The sequence below is a fragment of the Pleurodeles waltl genome, chromosome 1_2 (genome assembly GCF_031143425.1).
Source record: "Pleurodeles waltl isolate 20211129_DDA chromosome 1_2, aPleWal1.hap1.20221129, whole genome shotgun sequence".
NCBI classification, from domain to species: domain Eukaryota; kingdom Metazoa; phylum Chordata; class Amphibia; order Caudata; family Salamandridae; genus Pleurodeles; species Pleurodeles waltl.
Genome location: NC_090437.1, coordinates 468,507,722 through 468,530,383, shown reverse-complemented (window position 1 = coordinate 468,530,383; position 22,662 = coordinate 468,507,722). Strand labels below are relative to the sequence as shown.

Sequence of the window (22,662 nt, the reverse complement as noted above, 5' to 3'; positions counted from 1 at the left end):
GCCAAATGCGAAGCTCCCATATCTAAACCACATTTTTAGATCATTAAAGAACACTTCTCTAGCTGCAAAGGGTGCCATTTTAAAAGTATCATATAATGTATAAACTGACATACAGTACATACAATAGATTTGTAAAAGATCTGTTAAAGATTCATGCTGGTAAGGGGGCACTTAAACCTGAGGTTTTCTGATTTCCAGTAGTGTACATGATTTTTTGCATACCGATAGGAAAAGTCACTCAGAGGTGGAGCAGGAAACTTGCCTATATATACGCACCTACCATTCTTCCACATTTGAAGGATAAAAGTAGAGAAATGCAAATAGGCACCTGTCAATGTAAACAGATATAACCAATGATTTATTACATTTGGTGCCAATAGTGGTTTGTTATTCAATTCATCAATATTCACAGTTTCATCTGCAAGTAAGAGTTTAGTGTTTTAGTGTTAAAAGGTTAGAATAAATATAAAATGTAATATTTTGTTATTTAAAAAAAAAAAAATAACTTAATAAAAATATATGACACTTTTGAACTTTAAAAAATTAAATGTATTTAAATTAATACAAAAGTACATACCTATTAGGAAATAATAATTAGATATGAAAATGCTATTTTGTGTGTTTTGTCATGTCTAAGGTGATAATTTTTTTTTTTATTCACTTACATTTTCTCTCTTCAAGAAAATAGTTTTCATATATATATTTGTTTGAATAATAGACTTTATTATTTTCCCCTTATTCTTTCTGGTATGAAAAGCTCCATCCCGGAGGGAGTGATCCCTGCATACACTTGTAAATTATGTGTTAGATGTCTCCACTCCGTCAGTCTTCACTTAAAAGTAAATTTACATTCAGAAATGATGAATAGACTATAAAAATAGAGACATATACCAAAGTCCGAGAGTACATTTACATGTGAATAAATCTACACATGTAAATTTAAATATGTGAATGGGGCACTTGGACTCTGCCAAATGGTGATAAGCAGTCTTCATAACCAGAAGGTTGTCCAATATCCTGTTCCAGTTTGGATGGAGGTGGGCTTTATTCTGGGCATTTTCCTGGAACATTAGAACCAACCCTCTGAATTGAATGATTTTTCTCCTAAATAATTCAGGGACCAGGAAATAACAGGAATTTTAATGTACCACTGATAATGAGTGTCATAGTGTGAAGCATGTACCATGTATTGGGAAAGCAGAGAGATGCACATCTAGTTTATCAGCAACCTTCAATGGACTTTGAAACATGTGGCAAAGAGAGGTCTACTCAACAGTGACTTGTGCTGAAAAAGTGAGAAGAACAGGCACACTCTCTCTGCTCTACATTGCTGCCTGAAACCATACCCTTTTTAGCAGAGGCAGTAATTGAGAGTGGATTTTCTTCTGGAGGCAGGCATTTTTATGATGTGTCCAATGTTATATGTTGAGGGATAACAATGTTCTTGAAAACCTACTTTAACACACAAGAGTTGGGATTAATAGTAGTACGGTGATGGCCAAAATGCTGATCTTAGAAAACTGGAAATTGAATTAGATTTTGGGAAGGAATGGATCATTGAATTCCTCACTGTAACCAACATCAAAAAGAAATCTTGAGAGTCAAGACCAATCTAATTATTTCACAGAAAACTGGTCTCTGATTTTGAACTGCTGTGTGGTGTAGACCTTATACTGCCTCAGTGGAATACTAATATTAAGTTCCCCCTTGTAGCTTGAATATTCCTGTGGAATTGTGATAGTTTTTCATCCTTCCACTGTTCTCCAAGTGTACACTGTCTGTAATTGCAAAACCTTCTTCTTTCTGCTAGAGGAGGGTTAACAAGCTAATTCCTAAATCACATATACTAATCCACCTTTTTCTTCACTGATCTCTTCCTTCCAATTTCTTCTTCTGCATGTCTGACTCATTGCTATGATTGGTTTCATTTTTAACTGGCCTGCAACACCATGATTTTACTTGCCTCCCCTTTTATCTGTTCCTGTTGCAAAGCACTTGAAAGCTGGCAGTGAAGGGGTTCATAAGTAAGATGAAGAGCTGACAGTTCCCCTTGTCTGTTATAGAACCATCTTCCGGCTTTAACCTGGACTTTGAAGTTTCTGGGATCTATGGCTACGTCTTACTGGATGGGATTCTCCCAGCCTTGAGTGCCATCACTTGTACGTTCTGGATGAGATCTTCTGATAGCATCAATTACGGCACTCCTATTTCCTATGCTGTGGAGGATGGGAGCTACAATACATTCCTGTTAACAGATTACAATGGGTGAGAGCGTCTTAGCATGGATTACTCACAGTCAGCAACTTCATGCATTTTAATATGTAATGCAGATTGTTATATTTTTGAACCTCAATGTAATGATCTTTGCAAATGTAGTAGAGGGAGAAGGGCATTTTCTTTATTATTGTGTTGCCTTTGATTCTTTTTCACAAGTTTGAAAATGTACTGTTACAAAGGCATCCCACACACAGCCCAGAGGAAGTGTCCTTTCACGTGTCTCAAAATACAGAAGATATTAACTGCTTAGTCCCTGAAGGTTTTGTGAAACACTAATTGAAAAGCTGCACATTTTAGTGTAAGAAAGTCAAAGAAGAAATAGATCTGCAATTTCCTAAGGTGGCATTTTTAATTGTGCTTTATAGCATCATTATGCAGACCAAGCAGTCCTAGAGATAATAGTGATGTGGCACTAAGAATAGAAATTCCAAGCTTACTTATAAATACTTAGGGCCAGATGTAGGTAGGTTTCCTTTTGCGAGGTGCAAATTGCGAGTCCCAGCGACTCACAATTTGCACCTCGCAAAAGGAAATGCAGAAAGGTGTCTCAGACACCTTCTGCGACTCGCTATGGGGTCGCAAAGACCCACCTCATAATATTTCCTTAAAGGAAAACGAGCTGCAAATAGAAAAAATACCGAAACCTTTTAGTTTCGTTTTTTTTCAGAGTAGGCAGTGGTCCATAGGACCACTGCCTGCTCTGAAAAAAAATTATTGTGAGCATTCACAAAGGGGAAGGGGTCCCATGGGGACCCCTTCCAGTTTGCGAATGAGTTATCATCCACTTCAAGTGGATGGTAACTGCAAGTTGATTTGTGACTGCATTCGCGGTCACAAATCAACTCTACATCGCGGGGCGACTCGCAAATAGGAAGGGAACACCCCTTCCTATTTGCGAGTCTGAAACACATTTTGCGAGTCGGTACCGACTCGCAATATGTGTTTCTGCATCGCGTGAGGGCATAAGCGCTAATGCCTTGCTACATCTGGCCCTTAATTTGACATTATAGTGGTAGTTGAAGTTGTGTAGTATATATTTTTGTAGGTTTACGTAAAAAGCTTGTTATTCGGTAGTACTCCTCTGAAAAGCTTTCCTGCTTCAAACATTAATGTCAGTGTGCTAAAAACAAATATATAAAATGAAGAAACGTGGTTTCACTGGACTTATTTGGTAAACATTTACATCCTTTAGAGTAGCAGCTAATCTGCTCTGTTAGGAAAATGGCTACTTAAAATAGTTTTAAGTAAAATATTTATAGGCACATTGTTAAAAGGTAAGGCATAAATATTGCAAAATAAATGGAGTTGGTTGTGATAGAATATGAAAAAGATATGTCATATTGTGGAACACACTGAAAATGCACTTCTTTCGTGGTCTCAGTGAGGTTTATAGCTTTCTTTAACAGAAATGATTGAGTGTGGATGATTGCAGGCTCTTGTTGCAGTTACCCCCCACACTTTTTGCCTGATATTGATAGTGACTTGACTGAGAGTGTGCTGGGATCCTGCTAACCAGGCCCCAGCACAAAGGGCCCTATGACCAGGGAAAGTCACTAAGGGCTGCAGCATGTGTTATGCACCCCAAGGGACCCCTCACCAAACACATGCACATTGCCATTGCAAATTGTGGGGGTCATTACAACCTCGGCGGTTGCAGCCCTTGCAGCGCTGCCCTGGCGGATTATCACCGCCGGGGCTAAAATGGCGGTATACCGCCGGCCCCGGCGGTGCGACCGCGGCGCTACCGCCGCGGTCCAAATACGCCGGGAGGCACCGCCAGCCTGTTGGCGGTGCTCCTGTCGTTTTGGCCCTGGCGGTCAAATACCGCCAGGGTTATAATGACCCCCTGTGTGTGTTGGTGGGGAGAAAAATGCAAAGTCCAGGCAAGTTAAGGCAGGGTGCACTATACCACAGATGAGGGCATAGCTGCATGAGCAATATGCCCTACAGTGTCTATGTCCATTCTTAGGCATTGTAAGTGCAGTGTGGTCATATTAAGTATATGGTCTGGGAGTTTGACATTTTGAACTCCACAGCTCCATAATGGCTTCACTGAATACTGGGAAGTCTGGTATCAACCTTCTAAGCACAATAAACCCCCACTCATGCCAGTGTAGGATTTATTACCAAATTCACACAGAGGCCATCCTAGAGATGCCCCCTATATTTTACTTAATCCTCTAGTGTAGGACTGACTGGTCTGTGCCAGCCTGCCACTAGCAGACGAGTTTCTGACCCCATGGGGTGAGGGCCTTTGTGCTCTCCGAGGCCAGAAACAAAGCCTGCTCTGGGTGGAGGTGCTTCACACCTCCCCCTGCAGGAACTGTAACACCTGGCGGTAAGCCTCAAAGGCTTAGTCCTCGTGTTACAGTGCCCCAGGGCACTCTAGCTAGTGAAGATGCCTGCCCCTTGGACAAAGTCCCACTTCTGACGGCCCGTTCAGCTGGAAAATTAGGAAAAATAAGGAGGAGGGACCACTTTAGCTGGGACTACCCCTGAGGTGTCCAGAGCTGAAGCGACCCCCTCCCTGCAGAATCCTCCATCTTGGTTTGGAGGACAGGGACAAATAGGGATAGGAATGTGCCCACCACTTCCCAAAGACAGTAGACACAAGGAGGGTGTAGCTCCCCTCAGGGACAGTAGCCATTGGTTACTGCCCTCTGACCCCTGTAATGCCCCTAAATCTTTTATTTAAGGGCTTCTCTGAACCCAGCTCAACAGATTCCTGGCGACCGACAAGTAGAAGAAGGACTGCTAAGCTGAAACCCCCAGCAGAGAAGAAGGAAGACGGCAACTGCTTTGGCCCCAGCCCTACTGGCCCGTCTCCTGCTTTAAAGAACCTGCAAAAGACCAGCGACGCGTCCAGTGGGAACAGCGACCTCTGCCCAACCCCAGAGGACTGCCCTGCAACCAATAGGAACAAGATCTCCTGAGGACAGTGGCTCTGGCTAAGAAAAACCTACAACTAAGGACTCCCACCTCGCTCCGGATGCATGACTCCTGACTCCTGTGCACCTAACGCCCACGGCCCGTGTCCAGGTGGTCCACCCAGCAAAAGAGGGTCTACAGGTGATTGTGAGCAAATGCCCACTCTGGGTTGACCTCTCCGCCACTCCACAGCGACTCCTGCAGAGGGAATCCCAAGGCCCCACCCGACTGCAAAGCTCTGTACGAAGTTATGCAAGGCCTAAAGACACACCACACCCACGGCCCCCAGGCCTTGGAGAAACCAACACCTGGTGCAGCTATGTTCAGCAGGCAGCCCTCCTTCCTGTCTGACCGGTGGTGTGCCCGAGACACCCCCCCTGGACCTTGTCTGCAGCCTCTGAGTGACCCCCAGGGCCTCCCCATAGACCAGCATTGGAAACCCAAAGTCCTGTTTGCAACCTGCACCGGCCGCCCTTGTGCCACTGAGGGTGTGAGTGTGGTGCCTACTTGTGACCCCTCCAGTGCTCTTTCAAAAACCCCTGGTCTGCCCTCTGAGCCACGGGTACTTACCTGAAGGCAGGCCTGATTCCAAGTACCCCCTGTCTCCATAGGAGCCCACGCTGAATCTGCTTAACTTTGACCTGTACACCCGGTCGGCCCCGTGTTGCTGCTGGTGGGTGTTTGGGGTTAACTTGAACCCCAACAGCTGAACTTCCTAAAACCCGGAGACTGAAACTGTAAGTGTTGTACTTACCTGTAAAACGATCTAAGATTTCTTCCCCCCATGAACTGTTTCTGAAAATTGCACTGTCTATTTTTAAAACAGATTAGTGCCAATATTTCAAAAGCTGTATTACTTATCTATTTCAAACAAAGTACTGTTGATATCTGTGTGAAATATGAAATTTTTAAGGTACTTACCTGCAACTTGAATCTTGTGGTTCTAAAAATAAATTATGTCTGGGTGTATACAACAAATGCTTTGCACTACCCTCTGATAGGGCCATTGGAACTCCTGCAGCACTGGGAGCTTTCTGTTAACTTACACCAAGTCCACGGACCTCCTAGAAAGAATGGACAACATCAGCCTCATGCAGTACACATATCACAGGTCACACACTGGACCCCATTATTTTATCCAGCAACAGAATTATCAACACCCACTCATCAGACTTCACCTGGTCGGACCACTCTATCGTAAACTTTACCATATCCGGACACCCCCAACCTCCACTGAGCACCGTTTCACAGCCTGGACCACGGTCTCGTAGCAACAATGGACCAACACCCTTGCTGCCACTTGGCCCATCTACCCCCCCAATCTGGACCAAGCAGTAGAGAATTTCAACGACTGGTTCACCAACGCTGCCGACCAAGTGGCTCCCACTAAACCAGCCAAAGCCCACAGACCAACCAAGCAAGCCACATGGTACACTCCGGAACTCAGCAAAACCATACACAGATGCAACCAACTTGAGAAATGCTGACTCATCAGCAAGAAAGAAACCCACAGAGCCGCTAACAAATCAGTCCCCAACGAGCACCACAACAGATCAAAGCAGCAAAAGGGAGGCCCTGACCCTCAGGATCAATACCAGTGCTATCCGATCCAAGGAACTCCTTGCCCTCTGTCAGGGAGTTCACCTGCCCAGCAGCCACCGAAAACTCTATGACCGCATCACAGAAGCTCCTCAACGATCTCGCCGACCACTTCCACAACAAAATAGCAACCATCTAAAACAACTTATACCAACTCTCATACTCCCTGAACCGCCAATCCATCATCACCACCGACCACCTCCTCAACATTTTGAAACAACTCACCGACGCAGAAACAACCACCATTATGAACTCCATCCACTCCGGAGGACCCATCGACCCCTGCACCCATAGACTCTTCATCCTTGGAAAGGGCAAGATCAGACTCCAACTCACCACCAGCATCAACGCTTCACTCACCTCTGCCACCTTTTCGACACCTGGAAACACACCAAGATCAAACCCCTCCTCAAGAAACCCCTGGCTAACCCCAACGAACTACAAAACCTCCGACCCATCTTGCTGCTCTCTTTCCTCGCCAAAGTCCTGGAGAAGGCCATCAACCTCTAAGTCACCAAACACCTGGAGAGAAACAACCTGCTTGACTCATCTCAGTCGGTTTTAGATCCAACCACAGCACCTAGACAACTCTCACAGGTTACATCCACACAATACTCGACAAAGGAGAGTCCGCTGCCCTCATCCTGCTCGACCTCTCCACCGCCTTCGATACGGTTTCCCACCACACACTCATCCACTGCCTTCACCATTCGGGAATAATGGATGACGCGCTCAGATGGATGGCATTTTTCCTCATGGGACGCATTCAGAAAGTCCTCCTCCCCCCTTTAAATGGCAAGCCAAACTCAGCATATGCAGCATTTCCCAGGTCTCATCCCTCAGCCCCACACTCTGCAACATTTACATGACTCCCCTCACAGAAGTTCCACAACTGCATTAAGAACGTCTCAGCGTGGATGAAGGACAACTGCTTAATACTGAACACTGATTAGACAAAGGCAAAGACACCGCCCCTGGAACGACGCCTGGTGGCCATCGAAGCTCGCCCCAATTCCACGCCGAAAGACCATACCCGCAACCTCGGCATCATCCTCAACAGTGAGCTCTCCATGAGATGGCAGATCAACTCCGCCTCAACCTGCCCTGTCTCAGCCAGCTTCCACATGCTTCGCATGCTCTGAAAAATCTTCAGGTGGCTCCCCCATCAACACAGAGGAGACGGTTACACATGCCCTCATCACCAGCCGCCTTGACTACTGCATCATACTCTATGTGGGCACCACAAACAAGCTCATGCAAAGTCTCCAATCAATACTGAACACGGCCACCAGACTGATCCTTGACCTACCCAAGAGAGCCCACCTGATTTTCTCAGCTGCAGGGCCATACTCTGAGTAGCAGAATCTACTAAAGCACCTGTTAGGGGCACTGCAAAGGTTTCATTGTGCTCTCACTGTATGTCTGAGCAGAGCACATGATCACATTTGTAGATGCAAAGTGCGCAATTCGTCCCTGGCTGCCTGATTCCAGCATAGGTCAAAGAAGCTATACCCATGCTGCTGGGTGGGTTCTGAAGGCCAGATAGTCACAGTGATCACTGTATTCAGCCTGACAGGTAGAGTGTAGACAATGGCAGTTAGTAAAAGAACATAGACTTACTTAGGGCAGAGTGTTGGAACTGAAAAAATGAATGAGTTCAGCACTGTGTGTTTCATTTTATGGTACAAAATGCACAGGTAACTTTAAACAACTACTTTTGGTCACCAATGCACAATTTTTCCTTATTATAACCATTTGAGAAAACAAGATGTTGCTCCACAGAGTGAAACACCGAGAAAGGAGGAATTCAAGTAACTATTTTACACAGAGCTGTGGTAGAGGTGGGTGAGTTAACTAATTAACAGGAAGAGATCAGTTAAGGGTCTATCTGGGCTTTAAGTGCCCATCTTCACTTTAAGATACCAGGAAGCAGTTCAACTGTGGGAATGTTTGGCATGGAAATCATAAAAGAAATATTATGTAACAATATGATAAAGTGTCTCTAAAATTCAAAACGTATAGTTCTTTGAGAAGCCTTTCATCTTAGTGCATCACATTACATCACTGCTTTGAGATGCATTCATAAAAAGTGATCATTTTTAAATATGAACTTAGAAACATTCAATGGCCGTCCCTACTCTTAGTGAACTAAGAGGCAAGTCAGTTGTCATATGCACCCTAAATGTAGGTTATATATATATATCTTATTTTACTCAGAGCAACATTATAGTATATTGCGTCAAACACAAGAGAGAGATTTTTTATGGCACACATCCTCATATATCATATTTCAAGGTTTTCTCATACACAATAATGAAAAATAGGAGGCATGATAAAGTGAAATAATTGCCCAGGATCACACAATTTGATCAAATGAAGAGACCCTGATTGATCCCAAGTTTTCCTGTCTCACATTGTGTAATTTAGCCATAAGATTGGTATCCCATTCTTGCTCTCCTTTGACATCAAAGTTTCATGCTTTGTCTTTCATTCTTCATGCATGAGGTTAGAGCGTGGGTAGAAGGGAGAAGCCACAAGAAAGCTTAGCTCATTTTGGGCTTGAGGGCTCAGGAGGACCTTGAGCTGAACCAGACCCTAGCATCCGGCTAGAGCATTCTGTGGCTCACTCACCTCTATATTTTACTCTGGGTATTCTGTGTTTGAAATAACCTTAGATGCTGCTGCCAGCACGATACCTGTTTTCTATGAGAGGATATCTTAGCTTTCACTGCTGTTGACCATCTTGTGAGGGGAACTTGCACTGCTGCCAAATGCTGCACAATGTGTGTGTCTTTATACGCAGGCTTGGACTGCTCCTGCAAATGGTGTCTATGTTCTGTGCATTCAAGGGAGCTTGCATTGTTTCTGATTGAATAGGTATGTGTTCTGTGGGCCTGAGTGGAGCAAGTACTTCTGCCTGGTGCTGTACATGTTTTGTATGTGGAAATCTTGCAATGTGTGTGAGTCAAGCTCGCACCCCATTGCTGTTCCTTACACATATACCAAGTCTGAAATACTGTGTGTTTATTGTATTTAAGGGAGGCATTAAATGGTACCTCACTTGTTACATTTCTTTGAAGAAAGCTTGCAATGGCTGGCCCTGCAGTACTATACTAGTTCCATCTCTTTGAAGCAATTTTGCACACCTCCTTAGTATTACATATTTTTCATGTCTTTGAAAGAAGCTTGCATTTGCTGACTCTTCAGTACCACACTTGTGCAATGTCTTTGAAGGACACTTGCACAGGCCCTACAATGCCACACTTGTTCCATGCCTTTCAATTAATCTTGCACAAGCCCTGAAGTACCACATTTGTTCCATGTCTTTGAAGGAGGAAGCTTGCATCGACAGGCCCTGAAGTAGGATACTTGTTCCATGTTGTTAGAAATTGGGTCTCTAGGTGGTAGAGGTATGCACCTTGTCCAAGTAGATCACCCTCTGGTAGCATGGTACAGAGCAGGAAGGCTTAACTTAAGAGACAATGTGTAAAGTATTTGTGCTACACACACGCATGGTAACACAATGAAAACACCACAAAAAGTCTTCACATAGGTTTAAAACAATAGAGAATATTTAACGACAAAAATCCAGTCAGCAGAGGTCGAGATATGAATATGTAATGTTTCAACCCAACAGAGCCCAGTAAAAGAGTACCTTGGATGGAGGAATCGTCGGTGTCCAAGATGATACGCTGGTTTCGATCCATGCAGTCGGGTAGATGAGTCGTTGTCGAGCCTCGCTGAGGTGTCCTAGGATTGGTGCTGTGTCATCATTGAACCTTGCAGTCGTGTTCTGCATCATTGTCGAATCAGCAGTGTATCGAAGGGCAGTGGGTCAGTCCTGAGCGGAGCAAAGGCCTGGATGCGTCGATTCTTGCAGAGAGACAGCTGCAAAATCCATTTCTGGGGCCCAGAAGTGAATTGGCACCTCAGGCAAGGGTAGGACTCACAGATGGCAGAGTCCAGCAGGAGCAACAGAGTTGTAGGAAGTCTTTGATGCCCCAGAGACTTCAGAAACAGGAGGCAAGCCAACAAGCCCTTGGAGTTACTCTTGGTTCAAATGAGATGGGTAGAGTCCTGTCCTTAGCAGGGCAGAGATCAGCAGGCATCAGGGACACCTCAGCAAAGCAGTGAAGCTGTTGCTTCAGAACAGTCAATCAAGCAATGTAGCAATCCTTGTAGCACAGCAGCCCTTACTTCTTCAAAGGTTCAGCAGTGATCTTTCTTGGTAGGGCCAGAGCCTGAGCACTTATATCCATTTATCCTTTTGTGTGGGACAGAATACACTGCCTATTAAAGTGTGTGTCAGCTCCCCATCCCTCTTACTGCCCAGGAATATCTATCAGAATGCAGATGAATGCAGATGACTTCTCTGTCACACCCACCCTTCCTGTGTTTCTGACTGTCTAGAGAGAATGCACAAAGTGTAGCTGTCACCTATCCCAGATGTGTATTGGAGACAGGCTGCAAGGCACACAGAGCAGTAAGAACAGAGAAATGTCCACTTTCTAAAAGTGGCATTTCTAAAATAGTTATGACAAAACAAACTTTACTGTTAGAGAGGATTTGTCATTACCATTCCAAAGATGTGAGACATGATGCAGCTACTCCTTTCTCATCAGGAATTACACCTTAAAGGTGTATTAAGAAATTCCCAATGCTGATCTATGAGAGGCATAGGCCTCACAGTGGTGAAAACAGACTTCAGGAGTTTTTCACTACCAGGACATGTACCTGTTACATAGCACCCTGCTACCAAGGTGCCTACCTTAGGGGTCACATACATAATATAAGGGGGCGTTTACACTTGACAAGGTGTTTTAAATTTCAAGTTGAAGTGGCAGTAAAGACTGCACACACAGGCTCTGGAATGGCAGGCCTGAGATATGTGTAAGGGCTACTGAAGTTGGTGGCACAATGAGTGCTGCAGGCCCACTAGTAGCATTGCATTTATAGGCCCTTTTACAAGAAACGTATAAGTAAATTATTCTGCCAATTGTGTATACACTAATGTTACCAAAAAAGCACATTCATGTTAGCACTGACGAGGAGTGGTAAAGTGCTTAGAGTCCTAAAGCCAACAAAAGATGCAGCAGAAATGTGAGACAAACAGTCAAAAGGTTTGGAGGAAGACCACCCTAAGGCTGACAGGTCTAACACATATCTTTGAAGGAAGCTTGCATTGCCTGACACTGAAGCACCACACTTGCTCTATGTCTTTAAAGGAAACTTGCTCTGGTCCTTCAGTACCACACTTCTTCCATGTCTTTCAGGGGAGATTGTGATGATCTTGACCAGTGCTACTTGTCTTAAGTGTGTGAGCCAAGGGCCCGGTGCACTCATGCTCCCTGTGCTATATCTATTTCTGTGTGTTTTAGCGCTGACCAAAAGGCTGTTTAACTATCTCATCAGCCTCACATAATCTTGCTTGGAGAAAATGGACTTTAGGCGAGCCCACTTCGCTTATTCGTCAGACAGTATCATTCCTGTATTATTTAAGCCCCTCAGAATAGCATAAATACAGTTCAGGAGTGAATCAGCCCTTTTCAGTCATTGGTTTTGTTGCCAGTTGTTTGGTTCTGCATAGTAGACAACACTGGTCTTTAGGGTGTCAGTTAGCTTGAGTAACAGTTTTTGCCTGGTTACTCTGGGCTCCTCTCCATCCAGAAATGTCTGCCCTCAGGAGATAATTCCTTTAGTTCATCCACCAGCAGCTCACCTGCAAATGCAGACTAGTCCTAATTGAAGAATGAGAGAACCAGCAGCACCGCTGTCACTGCTACTGGACCACAACTTTCTTATTCAGTGCACCAGGCACCACTGCTGCAAGCTTGAAAACCATGCCATCTTGAAATATTATTCTGCATACACTGTCATTTTTACTGTTCCAGGATGGCAGACCAGTGCAAAGCTTTACTTTTTTGAAGCACATTTAGTTGCTTTTCTTTCTTTCTTTCTTTTTCTTTCTTTCTTTTTTCTTTCTTTCTTTCTTTCTTTTCTTGCACTACAAAGAAAAACACCACCTTGTGTTTTGAACGCGGGAACTTTTTTGATGCTAAGACTCCTTCCCGCACATGCCCACAAAGATCAGACTCATCAGTCTGCAGTGCTATTCCAACAGTGGCTGATGGGGATTAGATAACCTTAGTGGGCATTCAGGCTTCAGTGTATCTTACTACAAGAGCTTTCAATTACGCAGTGGACTGATACACCAGATATTCAACCTGTGCTTCCTATGTCATTGTCTGTCCAAACTCTGCTCCTTCTTAGTGAGTAGTGAACGTGTGTGAGCAATGTGCTTGTCTGACTGCAGGATAGCCACCATGTTTTGTGACTGCAGTGTGAGGGATGTGCCTGTGTGAATGCAGGATTGCCATTGTCCTTTGTGAGTTCAGGGTAAGTGGTCTATTGGTTGAAAGTTGGGCCTTTGTGAGAGTAGAACAAGGCCAATGTCTGTGTGAATGCAGAATAAGAGATTTGCCTATATGAGGGTAGCAGTCTGAGTTTGGGGTGCCTTCATATGTCTTTGTGTGCATAAATTTCACAATGGCAAAACCTTTTGGCTTTGGTAAAGCTTTTTAGTGTTATGGCTCAAATCTGCAGAAATGCAGTGCAGGGATTAGCAATGCAATATTCTGTGTATGAGAATGTGAGTTTTGATCTGGCAGATGCAGACTCGGTCAAAGGAGGTTGAAGAGTGTTGGAGGCAGTTGACAGGCTGAGATGTCACCCTCTTGAGGGGACCCAGTTACTTTGCTTGCAGTTGGTCCCATGTCAACCTAGCTAAGCCACTGGTTGATTGTTTATATAATAAACAAGGGTTTAGCTGAGTGGATGCTATTTTTCTTTATTCTACCTTTGAATCTGTGGCAGCGCCTCAGAATGCTAGCTATTTTTCACCCTAAATAGTGGATCCTACGCTAGAGCACCATGGATCGAAGCGACATAGGTTTGAGGGGATGTCATCAATGAGTGACGTGATCATCAATAATAAACAATTTGTAACAACTATACTCAATGACCACAACAGTTTATTAAGAGGTACTATGAATTTATTTCCCTATATTAACAATGCTAATGTCACGAAGATAACTCTTAAACACAATGGTAGACATATAAGATCAATAAGGGTTGGTTATATCTACTCATGAATCTCAATCTGATTAAGAAAATCAAGCAAATTAATTCCAAAAGAATCATACCTATTAATAGCATAAAAATAGGTAATAATGGCAATCTATACATTAGTTCAGCATTCAAATGATCTCAAACATGTCATAAGTATTTCGAATTAATCCCTCACTAAACGCAAATTAGCACTGCCATGTTGGACTTCATGTGAAAAGAATTTAGTAACTCAAATTTAGAAAAACTGTTATTCTAGGTTAACGTAAAAACATATATTAATATATTGTGCAGCCGTTAATATCATATATTGCAACTGGTACCTGAAAACAAAACATGACACGTAACATCGCAATATTATACTTTACCCAATTATTAGAAACATCAACATGCAGTCTACTTCAGCCAGTGGACACCATCAGTTACAGCTAAACCCTCCTCGCTGCAAACTGTGAATCTCCAACAGCAACGACAATCCCAACAACAACTCCAGCTCCAACTCTAACTTTCTACTACTCCCCTGACTTGTTATACTAAATTCAAAAAAACGTATGATTGGTCAGTCCTTGGGGTGTTTATTCTCTAGCCAATCAACAACTGAATTGATAACCTAAAATACAACAATTCAACATTAGCTGAAACATTTTCCTCGACTCAAATCTCTTCCTCTTCCGACTCGTCCATTGACTCATCTCCATCCAGTAACCGCTTCTCAGGAAGAAACTTTCACTGTTGCCATCTTAATTCCATCCTAAAGAAAAAAACAGATCTTAGTAACATTCTCAAACAATAGAACATTTCAACTTATGCAATGCTTGGTTAAAACATGACCTTGTAAGACATAATGCATCAACCCACTGAGGTAGCCGTGGACACATCTACAGAAGGTTTAAAAACATTCTAATATGAGCTCTGAATTATGGAAAATAACCATAGCACTAGTCGAGAATTTTGCTTCGTTTAAGACAGAAAGATCAACATTGCTAATTTTTTAGTTTAAACATTATTCGTTCTTTCACGCGTTTTAGTATAAAATCATTAATAAACATATTAGAAAAGTTTACACTCTCACAATCCCTCCTCAGATGACTATTTATGTCATCACATCAATCCACAATAAATTAATTTATTGCCATAGTCCTCAAAATTTTGTCTCTTCAATTTTTGACATATTCTTCTTTCTCCTTTTATTTGTTCTATATAATTCACCCATTTGAATTTCCAAATTTCTTTTGTTCTTTTCCAGTTTTCTTCTCCTAAAACATTTTATCACTCTATATGTTCCCCAAATACTAATTATACAAAGACAATTATAGATACCCATTTTACTACTGTCAGAATAATATTCCTTCCCATATTACTAAACCAATTTCCCAAAGCTTTGATCCCTTTTCCAGCTTTCTCCCAAACTGTAGTTTCCGTTAGTTCTTTTGAATCCTCCTTATTAATTTTTGTTACACCATTAATTAACTCCTTAACTTTATCTATATTGTCAGGTATGTATGAACAACAATGATTAGAACCTATTAATTTACAAACTCCGCCCTCCTTCTTTAAAAGGATGTCTAAATCAAGACGATTCTGAAGTGCCATAACTCTTGTAGCAGCCGGTTCTGTATCCAAAAGAATGATAGCTCGGGAATATCTTGTCAACATGTTGTCCACTATCGTAGACAATTTCTGAATCTTAATCAAGTTCACAACTACTCCCACTGAAGGGATTATAGCCCTGAAATGTCACCCACAATGCTAGAAATTGTTCTTGCTTGTGTCGCGTTTGAAATTTCATTGATTCAGGAATCTTACTCAAGTCATCCAACTGATAGATTTTTGGAAAGACTATTCCCAAATAACATGTCCCATACCATCCTCTAGGAAGATGATATTAGGCATTTGTCCCACAAATATAATAATCCCAGGTACTGGAGGATCCTGTCCATTCATCATAAAATCCCACTTACTCCTGAATAGAAAAACATGTCTACATTCACTCTTTCCAACAAACATTCTTACTCCAAGGTCTATATATACAAAGTTTCTCTACATGTTCAGCATCTATTGTTAGTCTTTTTTGCCTAGTAATGTCAGTATAAGCATAATCTACTCCAGGTTTTCTATTTATAATTCCCCTATTGACCTTTGCCTTTTTCTCTCTTCTCCTGTCTTCTGTATTATCTAAAAATGTCTTCTCTACTCGTGTTAGTAAACAAGTAAGATTATTTCTATGGGCAAAAGCAATGCCAAAAGTTAAAGTAAGCTCAAAGAAATCTCTCATAATTATGTTATTTTCCTTGGCTATTTTATTCAAATATCCTGTGACAGGCACAAAAGACAATACCATGTCATAATTTGAATAAAAATATTGAAGATACTCTTAATTATAGAAGCGTGTTAGCAAAAAGCTACAACTTATAGCATATGTTACAGGAAGACGGTGGTAAGTAGTTCCACCTTCACTGAAGTCGGACTCTGTGTACACCCATAACAATCATTCGCGTCCATCACTCTTACAAACTCATGCAAAAAGCGATAGAAGACATTAGACGAAAGCTCTTTCTCTTCATGTAAGTATTTCACATCTATCCTAAATCTATCTTTCGTTTGTGACGTATGAGTTAGATCTAATGTACTATCAATTTTTGCGGATTGGTTGGCTCCATCCATCTCATAAACAGAAACTCCGATAAACAAACAATAAACATATTATCACACTCACTACTGCCGAACCAATAATAATCACTTTGCAACAACTAATCCCATTGTCTTGATTACGTGAGCGACTCATGATTTCTGTATTAGGGGTAGAATCAAAAATTAAAAATAAAAATTTCCAAAAATTCAAACAATCCCTCCTAATTTTTTTTTTTTTTTAAGTTCATTCACTCTTGACAGTTCCCTCGTCAGTTCAATATAGCAGCTTTGTCAAGTACAGTTATTTATTTCTCTATTCCCTTGTTTTTGATAGCATTTCTTTAAGTACAGCAGTACTATTTTCTCTTTCCCAATTATTTTCTTTGTATTTTCACATGCCAAAATAAAACTTGTCAATGTCTCTGTCAAAGCAATAATTCAAAATTTCTTCTTGAAATTCATTTTTAGCCAAGTATGTCCATTCTGGTCCTGATTACCTTCTATTCGCTACTCTTTTCCTCTTTGGCCTTCTGCTATTTTCACTTTCTTCCCCGCTGGTGTGTTCTCCTTCATTCGAATCTCTTTCTTCCTGTATTTGTTGAATCACATCTATTTTTCCACTTTTCTGGACTTTTCCTGGCCAATTGCCTCCTTTCAACGTCTTTTTCGTCACCAATTTTCTCAAAGTCAAATCTTCACTTGCCTTTGAACCTTTTTCTCCTTACGTTCCCGCTATTGGTTCAGGAAGAGTATAATCTACTTGGGCGGGACTATGCTCGATTCCTTTCCCAATGGGGTCTGTCTTTTCTTCAGTCTGGTAACTCAAACCACCTGCCTCTGAGGATACCCTCCACTGAGCAGATATTTCTTCTCATGATTCTTGTGATTCCTTCTCAATTGGTGACACCTTCTTTGGGTCAGAATTAGTCTCCTCCTTTTCTGGGACTGATTCTGGACTCCTTTTGCAGACTGCTCAGTTTCTACAGCATCTCGTTCATTTTCATCTGTTATAGGAGTAGGTACATCTCTGTCATTGTCAATATTCTGCTCTTTTTCTTTCTCTTTGTTTCCAATGTTTTCAACTGCTGGTAACCCCAACAGTTCTTCTTCTCTTTCTGTTGGATCATGCACTTTTCTCATATGACTCGCGTGTACCCAGTTTGGCAAACCAGCACACTTCACAGCAGTCGTAGTTAGCACAATCTGATATCGTCCCTTCCAACGTGGCTCTAGGCAAGACTTTTGTACGTGCTTTCGTATGAGCACCCAGTCACCAGCTCTCAGACTGTGGCCTTGACCTTGCGTTTGTTGCAACGTTGCAGGTTTCACCTGATGGGAAAAAGACTGCACTGCATCACCCAGGCTTTTACAGTAATTGAGCACTATATCATCTGTAATATTTACAAGTGCATTTGCAGGAATCACTGGCAACCTCATTGCTCTTCCCATCAGTATCTCATGTGGAGACAACCCACTTTTCTTATCTGGTGTATTTCTCATTGACATTAACACTAGTGGTAAAGCATCTGGCCATTTTAGATTTGTTAACGCACACACTTTTGCCAATCGTCACTTTGTAACAACAATACTCAATGACCACACCGGTTTATTAAGAAGTATTAATGAATTTATTTCCCTACCTTCACAATGCTAATGTCACAAAGATAACTCTTAAACACAAATGGTAGACATATAAGATCAATAAGGGTTGGTTATATCTTCTCACGAATCTCAATCTGATTAAGAAAATCAAGCAGATTAATTCCAATAGAATCACACTTATTAATAGCGTAAAAATCGGTAATAATGGAAATGTATACATTAGTTCAGCATTCAAATGATCTCAAGCATGTAATAAGTATTTCAAATTAAAGAGTTTAGTAACACAAATTTAGAAAATCTCTTATTCTAGGTTAACGTAAAAACAAATATTAATATATTGTGCAGCAGTTAATATCACATATTGCAGCTGGTACCTGAAAACAAAACATGACACATAACATTTCAATATTATACTTTACCCAATTATTAGAAACATCAACATGCAGTCTACTTCAGCCAGTGGACACCATCAGGTACAGCTAAACCCTCCTCGCTGCAAACTCTGAATCTCCAACAGCAACGTCAATCCCAACAACAACTCCAACTCAGCTCCAACTCTAACTTTCTACTACTTCCCTGACTTGTTATACTAAATTCTGAAGAACTTATGATTGGTCAGTCCTTGGGGAGTTTATTCTCTAACCAATCAACAACTAAATTGATAACCTAAAATACAACAATTCAACATTAGCTGAAACATTTTTCTCCACTCAAATCTCTTCCTCTTCCGGCTCGTCTGAGGCTCCATTGTCTCATCTGCGTTCAGTCACCGCTTCTCAGGAAGAATCTTTTACTGTTGCCATCCTAATTCCATCCTCGAGGAAAGACCAGATATTAGTAACATTCTCAAATAATAGAACCTTTCAATTTATGCAATGCTCTGTTAAAGATGACCTTGTAAGACATAATGCAGCAACCCACTAGGGATAGCTGTAGACACATCTTCAGAAGTTTCAAAAACACTCTTAAATGAGCTCTGAATTATGGAAAATAACCACAGCACTAGTCAAGAATTTTGCTTCATTTAAGACAGAAAGATCAACATTGCAAGCTTTTTCTTTTAAACATTATTTGTTTTTTCCTGTTAATACATCACGCGTTTTATTAATAAATCATTAATAAACATATTAGAAAAGTTTACACTCTCACAAATCGTGAAATAAATACCCGGCTTTGTTCTAAGACCGCATGTGAGCTCCTGCAGCAAAGTGAAATTTGTGTAATCCCTGTAGGTTAATATTATATTAGTATGTAACATTAACGCTATACTTTGCGCCACAGGAGCGCCTAAGCACAACCTTAGTAAATAAACTCCATAAAGTCTTCATTAGAAACTTAACATAAATAACTCAAACACTGGTTGTGAATATATTGAAAGAGTAGTTGTTGTGCCTAGAAACAGTCTAAACTGAAAATACCTCTTATCAATTACCAAATATTATTAGGTCCTAGAGGAGGAACTAAGATAATACGGGAGATTCATAGAGTGGAGGTGGCGGTGATGTCCAGTATCCTTCCATGTTAGCATAGACTATAACGGGGACAATCTTAGAGTAAGTTGGCATATTTTGATGAAAGATTGTATGAAAGGGTAGGAATGCTATTTCTCAAATTCGACTTCGTTAGACGCCCCCAGGGAGTTATAGTTGATAGGATAACAGCGACCCATTTTTGTGGATTCTGTCATATATTTCTAAGCAACGCAAGTTACCAAGATAGGTATAGTAATGTAGGTAATTGTTTAATCCAATATTGCCACCTCGTGGGCACTTAGTGGTAATTCATGCGTGAAGCCTAAACCACGATTCGCACCAGTTAATTGTATGGTTTTTCTAACAATTATGATTACCAGTTTAGCTCTTCCTTTCAGATGAGTTTGTTCTGGAATTTTTGAGCGATAGTGTTTTTATTAGAAGCATTAAACAAGGACTTAAACAGGAACAAAAAAAAACTAAACTACTTTTTGTACCTGAAGGAAAACGTGAGCAAAGTGGTTATGTTAAATGTCACGCTGTTTAAAATATTTTAACTTTAAATTGTACTTCAGTGTACTTTAAGTGTTCATTCTACCTGTTCCGTTCTTGAAGATGCTTTTTTTCTGCTCCGTGGCTAAAATGACTAGCTCTCTTCACTTAATCACTATTTTACAGGATAGTAGTAAGTTGGCAGCAGGTTACCACACCATCTGTTCAACAGCGTTTTTAAAGATTTTTCTGTGTGTGTGTGTATGAATGAGCTAAGTAAATGTAAGTTATCGTATCCTCAATGAAATTTTACAGCACAAAGAATTACTACAAACGTGCACATTAATTACACTGCCACACAGCTACTTTATGTATATATCATTGCCTTTGTGTAATGCATCTGGTTTCTTTCTGTGTGTATACCCTCTTTTACTGCAGCTGGGTGCTTTATATCAATGGCAAGGAGAGGATAACAGATTGTCCTCCAGTGAACGACGGAAAATGGCATCACATTGCAGTGACGTGGACCAGCACGGATGGCTCTTGGAATGTATATATTGATGGGAAAATATCAGATGGAGGAAAAGGTTTATCTGAAGGACTAGAAATTCCTGGTATAGTATCTTTTTAATATGTTTTCAACTTAACTTTTCTGAGGGCATTAATTACTTTTTTAGATGTGCAGTCCTACAGGACCTTATTCAGTCATCTTGTATGAGTCACAGTTACACCCATCGACATATTCATGATAGTGGTAGTTGTGCAAACCTGTCGTTTGTAACAAGGTAGATGCTTATTGCAATAACTGCTAATTAGGCACTGTACACGGTAGCTGTAGGCAGTGTGCTACCCACAGTCTGACCACCTAATGTTTGTGAGGCAGGACTTGGCTGTATGCCTCATTATGGAGAGGAGTGAATGCTGAGATGGAGGGCCACAAGGGCTATCAGATCCCCACCAGGCACATTGTTATAATCAATGATAATTTCAGATGTGATCAGTGATGTTATCAATGATATAGGAGAACATTTTATGAGTGATGTTATATATACACGGTCATAAGCAGGGCATGGTGAGGGTGCAAGTTATAGTTACGACACTTAAATATGACTGGTGAATTTCTGTGGTTTTCAGAGTTTAAAATACTACATCTTACCTGACAATTTTATCTTAACTGACATTTTCACCTAATTATATCATCACTTTAACCTTCGTGCTTTTCCAATTAATTTGTGAGGTCTATTTAGAATGAATTAAAATATTTATACCATACCTAACTATAGCACAACTTTAAACTGTCATTTTTTTCAGTGAATATCTAGAGGTTTTTAAGTTAAAATAATATATTATTACACTTTCCTTCCCCTTCAGAGGCACTGACACCCATCCATGCATGGCCATCAGCAGTGCATGGCATGGGTGTCAGCCGCAGCGCATGGCCTCTCGGCAGAGCCCACGTCCAGTCCCTGCAAGTGGCGAACCCCCCGATGCACTCTGCCATTGACTGTGCTTGGTGTGGCAATGGCCACAGGGCATGGGCTGTAACAAGACCCTGTGTCCAACGCTGTATGGGTGGCGGACCCCAGCCACACTCAAACATGTGTGTGTGTGGGGGTCGAATGTGTGTGTGTAGTGGTGTGTGTCTTGGTGTTAGGTGCATTGTTTGTTTATGTTCAACAGACAGCCCCACAGACACCTAGCCCCACAAGTTTTTTTTTTTACAGTACTGTGGTACCTCCGTAACAATAAACGGGACAGTGCTGAGTGCCAGAGTGGTACTGCGATCCACAAAAAAACTAATTTCTTCTAAATTGAACCTCAGGGTAGGTCCCACTGCAATCTCCCCACAGTACCCCTATTCTACCCGTTTATACTTTATTTTTATTTGTTTTTAGGACATGGGTTCCAAGTCCCCGAGTCCTAAAATAGCAGCTGCAGCATTTCTCTTCATTTTGCAGCTAGCCAATCAGGCCATGTATTTTGACCTTGTGGTGCACAGTTGTACTGCAAAGGTACAGCAGCCTTAAATATCTATATATTTGTAATCTTAATTTAGAAAAAACTAGTGAAAGGATTTGCACCATGTCACAAAAAAGCACACTGTCTTGGTAAAGATCTAGCCTTCTATTAAATTTGGTGCAATCCATTCTGCTGTTTTAGCAGTAGCTCTCTTCTGAATTGCTATGGGAAACTGCATTGGAAGAGCTTTATGGGCACCTTTCTTTTCTCGACCCCCAGACCATCTTACCTCTCTCCCATCCTTGATGGATCACTCTGAAACTTTCCAGAAAGGAGCTGAGGTAGATGAACATATTGATTGTAAAGTTCCATTATGATTCATCAAATGGCATCACAGTTATTAGCAAACCACAAAATCAATTTCCTATTGAAGCCTAACTACCACAGTGGCAATGTCCACTGTTCAATAAAGATTGATGGATAGATAGATAGATAGATAGATAGATAGATAGATAGATAGATAGATAGATAGATAGATAGATAGATAGATAGATAGATTAAAAGGACAATGATCAAC

At 41.4% G+C, this 22,662-nt stretch overlaps 1 protein-coding gene across 2 annotated transcripts in view; it reads left to right on the top strand.

Moving 5' to 3' along the window:
• The window catches only part of SVEP1 (sushi, von Willebrand factor type A, EGF and pentraxin domain containing 1), an 881,565-nt gene that overhangs the window by 529,463 nt on the left and 329,440 nt on the right, over window positions 1-22,662 (top strand). For both annotated transcript variants that reach the window (XM_069240886.1, XM_069240895.1), the window contains exons 26-27: window positions 2,064-2,265; window positions 20,565-20,740. In XM_069240886.1, the coding sequence (XP_069096987.1) occupies window positions 2,064-2,265; window positions 20,565-20,740 (378 nt within the window). The remainder of the gene's footprint in view (window positions 1-2,063; window positions 2,266-20,564; window positions 20,741-22,662) is intronic.